At 41.0% G+C, this 10,717-nt stretch overlaps 1 protein-coding gene across 1 annotated transcript in view; it reads left to right on the forward strand.

Moving 5' to 3' along the window:
• WDR11 (WD repeat domain 11) overlaps window positions 1–9,975 on the forward strand; it is a 59,611-nt gene extending 49,636 nt beyond the window's left edge. The window contains exons 20-29 of the mRNA XM_038578976.1: window positions 453–561; window positions 1,852–1,914; window positions 3,129–3,194; window positions 3,988–4,165; window positions 5,160–5,255; window positions 5,789–5,954; window positions 6,468–6,565; window positions 7,035–7,180; window positions 8,192–8,271; window positions 9,030–9,975. Coding sequence (XP_038434904.1) covers window positions 453–561; window positions 1,852–1,914; window positions 3,129–3,194; window positions 3,988–4,165; window positions 5,160–5,255; window positions 5,789–5,954; window positions 6,468–6,565; window positions 7,035–7,180; window positions 8,192–8,271; window positions 9,030–9,187 — 1,160 coding nt within the window. The 3' untranslated portion in view covers window positions 9,188–9,975. The remainder of the gene's footprint in view (window positions 1–452; window positions 562–1,851; window positions 1,915–3,128; window positions 3,195–3,987; window positions 4,166–5,159; window positions 5,256–5,788; window positions 5,955–6,467; window positions 6,566–7,034; window positions 7,181–8,191; window positions 8,272–9,029) is intronic.
• The last annotated feature ends 742 nt before the right edge of the window (window positions 9,976–10,717 follow it).

A 10,717-nucleotide genomic window follows, 5' to 3' on the forward strand; every position in this document is an offset into this window, starting at 1 on the left:
CAGAGATGACCTAATCCCTTTAGTGACAAGCTCACTAAAGGTCCGAGTTAGTTTAATAGTCTCAGAAAAGCAAAGATAACAAGTGGTATGATACAGGTAAGTATTATTTTTAGTATTTTAAAATAATGAGTTTTATTAATATCTGTTGAGTTGATGCACTGAATCTTTTACTCACATAGGATCAGTGTTTTTATACCATATAGGACACTTAAATTTTAAAAAGGGGAAGGAAGAGATATTAATCAGTTTGGATGAAGAGAATCGCTCCATTCAGGCTGTTTGTCTTTAAGCAGTGATTACACTGAATATACTCTCTCAGTTGCCACCAGATTTATAATTTATTCTCTGTTGACTTCTCTGTGAACGGCTGTGGCTGAAGCTTCAGAGTAAAACTATAAAATTCTATTTTATTAAAAGAACTAATTTTTTTAAATTCTTTTATTTTTGTCTAGAGCCTGTGTGGTGCCCCTATCTCCTTGTTCCAAGGGCCTCCCTTGCCTTGAAAGCTTTCTTACTACACCAGCCGTGGAATGGACAGTATTCTCTGGACATTTCTCAGGTGTAAGTTTTTACCATTTTTGTTTTCCTTTCTTAACTTGCTTGGGGTTGAAAATCAGTAGGAGCCTATACTCTGGCATTTAAAAGGATTGGAACTATAAAAACAAGCTGAGGCTGAGACAGCAGACACCCTGAAAGAACCCTTCATTTGCCTCTCTGGGGCCTTTGGGAGTGAGCATGTGTTGGGAGCTGGGGCACCTGAGCTGCTTTTGGTAACCTTTGTCTGAACCCAGGATTATGACATGATGAGTGTGAAGAAGGCCAGTTAGGCCAAGAGGAATTTGAGGCCAGCCTTCAAATTCTTTTTAAAAACAACAAGAGGGGCCCCAGGGTGGCTCAGTTAGTTAAGCGACCAGCTCTTGATTTCAGCTTAAGTCATGATCCCAAGGTCTTGGTTTCAAGCCCCACGTCAGGCTCCCTCCTCAGTGTGGAGTCTGCTTGTCCCTCTCCCTCTGCTGTTCCACTCCCCCACTCTTTCTCTCTCTCTCAAATAAATAAAATCTTTTTTAAAAAGCAGCAAGAATGGGCTTATTGCAGATATATTTTCTGTTTTATGAAATTTCACTTATTATAAAGACATTGACAGTAACTATTATTAGTAGTTATTAGTTAAATCCACAAGTGTTACTGAACTTATGCCATGTGGAGTGCACAGGTAGGTATGGGTTAAGGAATAAGAAAAATAATGTGATGTCTGTTTTCCAAGAAGCATCTACTTAGAGAAATGAATGTCCATTTTGCAGAGCAGAAAGAACAAGTTCCTTTAGTCATTGCTAGGTTTCTTATTAACATGACTCTTAAGCATGATAGTTTTTAGAGCCCACTGATAAATTTTCTGGTTTCTTGAAAGCCAGAGAGACACTTTAGTTATGTCTTTGTTTTAACTAAATAGGATAAAAGCAGACATGAAAGATGGCTGGTGGGTTCTTGGGTGGTTGCTGTTTGATCTATAACCAGCTTTTTTTTTTTTTTTTTTTTTTAAGATTTTATTTATTCATTTGAAAGAGAGAAAGCACAGCTGGCAGGGGGAGAGGCAGAAGGAGAGGGAGAAACCGGCTCCCTGCTGAGCAGGGAGTCTCACGTGGGGCTCTATCCCAGGACTCTGGGATCATGACCCGAGCTGAAGGCAGATACTTAATTTGACTCAGCCACCCAGGCACCCCTATAACCAGCTTTTTAAACCAGGGACTGCAAAGAGGTTATTTCTACATTGGCACAGCTTTTTTTCTGGTGAAGAAATGCTTGATTATAAGTGAAGAGAGAATGAGCTTATTCAAAATCTTTTCTGTATAGTGATTATCCAGAAAATGAAGAAGTAAAGAATCTCCTTCAAGAGCAGCTGAACTCGTTGTCAAAGTAAGCATCCTGGCTATGTTTTATTAGGGATATGACTGTGAGAAAGAAAATAGAATAATTAGGCTTTTTGAAGTTAAAGTAACTTGTGTTTTAGAAAACATCAGTAACCCAAGGAGAGACCATTCTATTCACAAAGGCTCATTTGATCTTTCATATCTTCGTGTTGTAGAAAGTAGTTATTTAATAGTTACAGTGACAGCTCCACCTTCACCAGTTTCCTACGTGTTGGATGGCTGTGGTCCCATGTCAGGAATGGAAGCTGTGCTCTGAGCGTCCTGGTAGCTCAGCCTGCCTCCGTCACAGATGCCCCAGGAAGCCTCAAGTTAGAGGCCATACACAGCACAGTTCTTGTGTGGCAGCTGCCTTTTCTAAAATAAGTTCTCTGTGTCAGGTGCTATGTGTGCACACTTCTGACTAAGAAATTAATAAGTTCCCTAGAGCCAAGAGCATTTAAAAGTACATATTGGGAATAAAGCCAAGGAAGTAGAAAAATATGGGTTCATGGGGAGTTCTTGGTAAAACAGAGTACATTTTGCAGTCTTAGAATCTGTCACATGTAATTACAATATTTAATAATTTAGCGATATTTTATTGATCCCAAATTCAAAATAATTATTGTTTCTGTATCCAAAAGTTAATATTTGTATTTAAGTGGAAAAGATTTAAAGAACATCTTTCCTCCCCCGATGTATGAATATTCTGTATGTGGCTATTTTAGAAATATCAATTTATAAAAACATGCCTTTCTCCTTAAATATTTTATTTTTTGTAATAGTTTCTGAATTTATCTCTTCTAAAGTATACACTGTTTCTGATCAGTAGCAGAATCATTTTATCAACAGTGACATTCTTGTTCCTATAGTTAGGCAACTGTTCATGTTTTCAAAACCTTGAGTTGAACTATTGCAAGGATGTTATGTAAACCAGAATCAGAGCCTCACCCCCGTGTGGTAGTTGACAGGTACTAGCTCTCTTGGCCTAGATACACTCAGCCTTTGCATTTATGATTTCAGGGTCCTGGCAAAGTAACTTCCTTTGGAAGTTCTAAGTGTACTAACTAGTTAAAAAAGGAACAAAACATTTCAGGAATAGCAAAACTTTAAGTAGATTAGCAATTTTGAGTGGATTTCCCATTTCAAGAATATATTGATTTATCTCCCTTATTGTTTTATTAAAAAAGTATGCCTTACCTTTGTCTGGATTCCTGTTTGCAGTGACATAAAGAAGCTCTTACTCGATCCAGAATTCAGTCTCTTGCAGAGATGCCTGCTTGTTTCAAGGTAACACTAAGTGTTCTGTGTAAGAAACAGAATGTCAGATGAACTCATTTCTCTTATCAAGGTTTTGTAGTTAAGACCAAATAAACGATTTTGATTTTAGAACAACATATCAGTTCATCCTTTAGATTTGCTTTACAGTTAATTTTGGAACTAGAAAAAAGGAAATAGGAAAAAATAACTACATTTTTAATGTGAGATCTAGACCTTCTCTACTGGAAATGCTGCCTCCTCCAGATAGCTTTTAAAAATATGTATTTTAAAATATCAGCTATAAAAAGCATGTCCTTAAATATACTGATAGGTTATATTTAAAGCAATAATCTGTACTCCCTCTCTGCAAGGTAGAGTTGTCACTTACAAAGAAAGGCATTTCCATCTATTCCCCAGAGAATAAATTGTAGTGACTTCCATATCTTATTTAGCCAGTTTTCCAAGAGGAATTTCTTCCTTAATGTGAAGCTGTGGTCCCGATTGAAAGGTGTGTGTGCTGCTGACAAGCCGGGTAAATCATTGCCCAGGCCTTGGAACCATAGTGTTGCTCTTAACCCAGCACAGAGGGGACTTGGGGGCAAAGGGGCCTTGCCCTTAGGCACCTGTATCATTTGAGACTCGGTAACAGGGCTGGGGAATGTGCTACTTTTTCTTTCACCCCACCAGGCACAGGCGAGTGTCCCAAATGGTCTTTCATGTGACAGCGCTGTGCTCCTGGTACTTGAGGCTTCTATGGGGAGGCCCTGTCCACGCCCAGGTCTGCCATGTGGGGTCAGTGGGATTTTGGTTTCACCTTCCTCAGGCTTTACGGCGATGAGTCGGAGCTGCACTTCTGGACAGTTGCTGCCCACTACCTGCACAGCTTGTCCCAGGAGAAGCCAGCAAGCAGCCCCACCTCTAAAGACACCGAGCCTCGGGACAAAGTGAACAACCCACTAGATATATGTTATGATATACTCTGTGAAAATGCCTATTTTCAGGTATTATGTTTTGTGGATTAAAATCTTGAAAGCTCCCATCTTGTTGACTTATGTCTTTGTAAGTGTCTTAAATTTGGGAAACTTTCCAGCTAAATTAAGGTCCACATAATAGAAATGAGTCCTTCGGCACCTCTGCATTGAAAAGGCCTGACTCAGAACTTGAGAAGCTCATAAATGCTTATTGAGTTTTGTAATACACGAGTTTTGTAATTTTATTATTAAGTCTTTATTTTTTTCTTTGTCTTAACAATTGTTAACTTAGAAGATTCATTTTTATTCATTTTCTGTAAAAAAATATTTTTCACTTGATATCTTATATACTTTTCCATGTATAAAAAGGTACTTTCACAGTGTATTCACTGCAGGAAAGAACTTCAGTGCACAGAGGGCTGGCTTCTGGAAGCAGGCAGAGTTGCACACAAATGAGAATTCATTTCGGCACTTTTGTTTGTTTGTTTGTTTGTTTTAAATTTTTACTTATTTATGATAGTCACAGAGAGAGAGAGAGAGAGAGAGAGAGGCAGAGACACAGGCAGAGGGAGAAGCAGGCTCCATACACCGGGAGCCCGACATGGGATTCGATCCCGGGTCTCCAGGATCGCGCCCTGGGCCAAAGGCAGATGCTAAACCGCTGTGCCACCCAGGGATCCCTTGTTTGTTTTTTTGAAGATTTTATTTATTTATTCATGAGAGACACACAGAAAGAGGCAGAGACATAGGCAGAGGGAGAAGTAGGCTCCTTGCAAGGAGTCTGATGCGCAGGACTCGATCCTCGGACCGGGATCATGACCTGAGCCAAAGACAGGCAGTCAACCGCTGAGCCACTCAGTTGTCCCTCAACACTTTTTTCTAGTCAAATTCTTATTAAATTTTTGGATTTCTGTAAAGTTGATTATCTAATAACCTCAGGAGTCAAAATAATATTCATAAAATGATTTTATTAAATATAGTAAAATTTAAAATCTTAGAATTTTCTTTTCTTTTTCTACTCTAGAAATTTCAGCTGGAAAGGGTTAACCTACAGGAAGTAAAGCGGTCAACTTACGATCATACAAGGAAATGTACAGACCAGCTACTCCTCTTGGGTCAAGTATGTCAATCTTTATGACTCTTTTCACATTTCATGGAGTTGCTCGTTGATGAGTATTTCAGAGCATCATGTAGCTCACACACATGCACACATGCGCGTGCACACACACATACAGACAGATAGGTAAATCAGTATTTTTCTAAAAGTATACATGTAAATTTAGGCTTTCTTTCAAAATAAGACCAACAAACCTTCTGAGAAAGCAAAAAAATCTGTGGTTGACTAGCTTGGATTACATATGTCAAACGAGACCTAACTGGTTTGGTTTGGTTTTGTGTCTCTGAAATGACTGATGCTAGAGTAAGCAGTTTCCTGAGCATCTGTGTAAACCAGATTGTGGTTTTCCCTTTGTTCCAAAGAAGCAGTAGGACACTTTGTTGAATTTTTGTATATATAAGTAAAGCATTGACAAACAAGTTTTAAAAATGAAAGTCTTCTCGAAGCTATAACTTCAGTGTTCCAAATTGCGAGTTCAATAACACTGTGTTGGAAGAAAATGGTCTCATAATTAGAAGAACTGTTTCTCTCATTAGACAGACAGAGCTGTGCAGTTGCTATTGGAAACAAGTGCGGATAACCAGCATTATTATTGTGACTCCCTGAAAGCCTGTTTGGTTACAACTGTCACCTCATCAGGCCCTTCCCAGAGCACCATTAAGCTGGTGGCAACTAACATGATTGCCAACGGCAAGTTGGCAGGTAAGGTGTGCTTTGTGGGTATATTTGTCAGTACTCTGGGAACTCAGGCCCATTCCCAGCAAAGTATTTGATTATTAAGATAGTTCTTTTCTTTTTTTAATATATGCTGGAGAAAAGTAGGAAGATTGTTGCTAGCCATTAACATGGTGACCATATCACTTAATCATTTGAAGCAGAACACATCTTAAGTGTGAAAGAGGGCAATAGTCATAATTACCAATACAGCAGGCATGAGTTGGATGAACCTGAGCAGGCTGAAACAGTGAACACAGGTGCGCAAGCCCACACTTTCCCAGTTTGCTTCTTGGACTATATTGCTGCTGCTGCCCTCTTGACTCAAGGGTAGCATTGTAAAACTATTTTTGTATTTTGTTTTAAAATTAAAGTCAAGAATGTCTCCAGTAAGTATATAATGCACAAGAGCAGATGACATCAAATAGTGGTTTTTACCTTGTAGTGACCTGTTAGAGAGGGCTGTGGTATCACCTGAGGGGCTGGTGTTCTGTCTTCCAGAGGGTGTGCAGCTGCTTTGCCTGATAGACAAAGCTGCAGATGCCTGCCGCTACCTGCAGACATACGGCGAGTGGAACCGGGCAGCATGGCTTGCAAAAGTAGGTGACTCTGGCAGGTGCTTAGAGCATTTGGGATAGAAAGTTCTTCTTTAAATTTGGACTCCTGATTTAGAAGCAATTTTTTGGCTGCACAGCTGCTATGCAGATATTTTCTTGCAACTCTAATGCTCTTGTTCTTTATGAATATAAATTGCCTTTCTTCGTATTGAGAAATGGATTGCCTTGGTAGCAATTTAGTGAAGCAGCTGGCCCCTTTCCCTGCTGGGGTGCTGGGGTGTGCCCCAAACCCCAACACCAGCCCAGGAGTTGCTGGTCCCTAATTCCACAGACTTGGGTGGTTATCTCTGCTATTCATGGTAAGCAGCAAAGCTAGGGCAGTGTGCTAGCAAAACCAAGCCTAGCATTTGTTTCACAGGAACAGATCCCATTTTGATTACATTATATTTTTTTTTTTTTTTTTTTTTATAGTGCAGGATGTCTTTGTTTTTAACACAGGTATCTTTCTCAGGTCCGTTTAAGTTCTGAGGAGTGTGCTGATGTTTTAAAGCGGTGGGTTGACCACCTTTGCTCTCCACAAGTCAACCAGAAGTCAAAAGCCCTCCTCGTCCTTCTCTCCCTGGGCTGCTTTTTCAGTGTTGCTGAGACACTTCACAGGTACACCCACAGTGCATCACAGGTGGTCAGGGTGACTAATTCTTCATGCTCTCTTGAGGCTCTGCTGGGTGGATAGAGCACTCACTTTGTGGAGTAAAAGGAAAAGCTTACCTTTTAGGTTTATAAAAAAAACAAAAAAAAAAACAAAAAAAAAACCCTACAGGGAATGAAATAGTCCATAGTCTTTATTTAATCATCTCCATTTGGTCTAGGAGCTTTATTTTCCTATCAGTATATTTGCCACACATAATAGGTAACCTATTTAAAAAGAATCTAAAAAAAGTCTGTAGAGAATTTAGCTTTGAATAGAGCAACTAAGATGAAGACCAGAGAACAGTAGGAAGGCTGACAGCGTTGTCAGTGTCCCCTCTAAAAATAATACCTATCATTTAGGGGACATTTTATTTATTTAAAACTAAGGGAGGCTGAGGCAAATATGAAAAGACTTCTGGATAAATCTGGACAGTGGGTGTGTGGATACTTGTCCCATCTCTGTAGATTTGTGTATATTTCAACTCTGTCACAGTTTTTGTAAATATGAATTAGTCGGGTTGGGGGGTGATGACCCACCCAGGGGGGCTATGATAACCCCAGGTGGGGGGCTATGATGACCACCCAGTTCTCATAGCCTTTCCTCTATGAGCCAGGGCTTGGAAAAATGCTAATGTAAACTTGTGCTTGGGTTTCTAGGGAGAATGGGTACAAGTCTCTATATGAAAATACACCGGGATCCCTGGGTGGCGCAGCGGTTTGGCGCCTGACTTTGGCCCAGGGCGCGATCCTGGAGACCCAGGATCGAATCCCACATCAGGCTCCCGGTGCATGGAGCCTGCTTCTCCCTCTGCCTATGTCTCTGCCTCTCTCTCTCTCTCTGTGACTATCATAAATAAATAAAAAAATTAAAAAAAAAAAAAAAAAAAAAAAAAAAAAAAAAAGAAAATACACCCTCAGGTGGGTCTGCCCCAAATGCCATAAATCACAAAGCCTAACTCACTTTGTTCTCTTGAGCAGCATGAGATACTTCGATCGAGCTGCCTTGTTTGTGGAAGCTTGTCTCAAGTACGGTGCAGTCGGAATCACTGAGGACACAGATATCCTTTGCTGGGATGATTATGCAGCAGGAGGCTGACGGCATGAGTGGGTTCCTCTTAGTGTACTGCCTGGGCAGGAACTGTGTTAGGGACGATCCACACTCAAATTCACCAAAGTCAGGAAAGAAGGAGAAATGAGAGAGAAAGACAGGAAGAAGATGGTTGCATAGCTGGCATCAGTTCTAAGATGGGTGGGGAGGCAGGAAGGACTGTAAAGGGATGGGACTCCAAATTTTGAACTATATCCAGGCACTGGTGAAGTTGACTCTGGTATAACAGGCTACTTAGAATGTCAGAGCACAGGAAAACAGGGCTGTCTGAAAACCTAAGACCTCAGGGCAGACTTCGTAATCAAAACCTCTGACTAGGCTGTGTCTGCCCCCAAATTGCCTACCACTCAGCCTTTCAGGTGCCAGAGGGTATGTACTTAAGGCTTCTTTCTTTTTCTAGTCTTTAGTGTAGTGTTAGGCTTTGAGACAATCTAAATCTAGGAGGATGTTAACTAGGTCTTCTGGAAGGAAACACTTTGCATTCAGCTCTTGCAGAGGGGAATGGGTGACATTGCAGATTGAGACCTTGCCTCCCCAAGCCAGGAACCCCCCTCCCCCGTGGAAGGGTGTCTGTGTTTTGCTTGGCCCTGGCAGGTCCTTGCATCCCTCCTGATTTGCCCCATAGAGGTGGTTTCTTCCTGCCTGTGGGAACTTGGTAGAGTATAATCACATTTCTTTCTGCCCTTTTTCCCCTTAACTATGGTTTACAGAAACTCATCTCTGCTATATATGCAGATTATGCCCGAAGCTTGAAGAACCTCGGTTTTAAACAGGGTGCAGTTCTTTTTGCTTCAAAAGCTGGAGCAGCTGGCAGAGATTTGTTGAATGAGCTGGAATCCCCCAAACAAGAACGGACTGAAGAGTGACAGGTCGATCTGTGCTGGGGAACCTGGCTTCGCATGCAGGGTAGGGGGTCGGTCTAGCAGTGCTCAGGGTCATGGTCAGGACCACTGAGGATACTGTCCTTCCAGGGTCCCTGTGAGCTGCTCAGCATTTTCCCATGGCTGTGTGTGCACAGCAGCAGATGAGCTTTTGCAAAGTTAGGAGCAGATTCCACGGCCTTTGTTTATCTCAGAAAAAAATGCGAATGCTTCAGATTTTGAAAGGGTATAACATTTTATACTTTGGGAGACAGCTTTAAGAGTCCCTGGAAATATTTTAATTTTTTTAATCATAAAATTCAAGTGACTGAATTGCTTTTCTCATTGAGTGGAAAGGTGTTTGAAAATCTAATTGTAAGAGGAGTTTGTGAGACCTATCCTCAAATATGTACTATGCCTGTGTTTCTCTACAATCATTCAAGAGACAGAGCAGAGAGATTTCAACAGTAAAGATGACTTACCAAAGCATTCCTTGTTTCTTATCTTGAGAATATAGATCTCTTGATTCTCTGTTTTACGCAGTTGCTAAATTTTGTAATTTCAGGCTCATAGAGAAATTTTAAGCTTTATGTTTTATTCTAGTTTGTGGGATCTTGGGTATTTTGAATTTTAACTCTTCTGACGTATTACAGTAACCTCCTTTTTGAACTCTCTGTGCTTTAGTTTTCTGTCTTTGTGTTTGTCCAACAACTGAAATATATGAGATGTGACTATTATAAATTATTGCTGTCTAGAACTTACAGAAATGATAAATAAAAAGGAAATTTCAGCCAGGTGTTTGTGTTTCCTGAGCTGCTGTGCATGAGGTCAGGGGCTGTGCTGGCTTCTCGGGAATCAGTCCAGCTGCTTCCTCCAAAGTCCAGGCCACTTGCTGAGTCCAGAGAAATTGGAATGTAGGAATTCCAGGAGTGTGGGCCCAGGATTGGACCGAACACCTGCGCCCTGGGCAGATCTGCCTCAGACCTCCCAAAGGAACAGGAGTCAGTGTGCAGCTCTCAGAGGTGAGGTGAGGAAGTGGCATTCCTGTCTCCCCTCCTGCATGTCCAGGGTGGCCCATCTCCTCACATCCACTAGGAGATACGATTTTTAGATAAGAGTCATAGCCTCTACCCTTAGATATCGACAATCCTCTCTGACAAGGAACTGTGATCCATAGAGAGGATGGATTTATCCCAGGAATGCCTGTTCCCTAAACAACACTTTGGCTAAAGTTCTAGAAGAAATCCAGGATGCATTCATTAGTCCTGTAACTGGCTCCCCTTACTTGTCCTTTCTGTGCCAGGCCAGATTACATCAGAATTCCTAAAGGTCATGGGCAAACAGATCTCTCTCTATTGCCTGTGGTTAAATGATCACCCATATATATTTTGTTTATTCAACCATCAGCTAGCTAAAGGAAAAAAGAATGCTGCCCTTAGTAAGCAGAGAGGAAAAAAGATATCTTACTCTGGAGTGGGGCATTTTGAAAATGTAATATGCTTTGAGTTTGAGGCCAACAACTAAGTGATGAGGCCC

This window comes from Canis lupus, chromosome 28 (assembly GCF_011100685.1).
Source record: "Canis lupus familiaris isolate Mischka breed German Shepherd chromosome 28, alternate assembly UU_Cfam_GSD_1.0, whole genome shotgun sequence".
Lineage (NCBI taxonomy): Eukaryota > Metazoa > Chordata > Mammalia > Carnivora > Canidae > Canis > Canis lupus.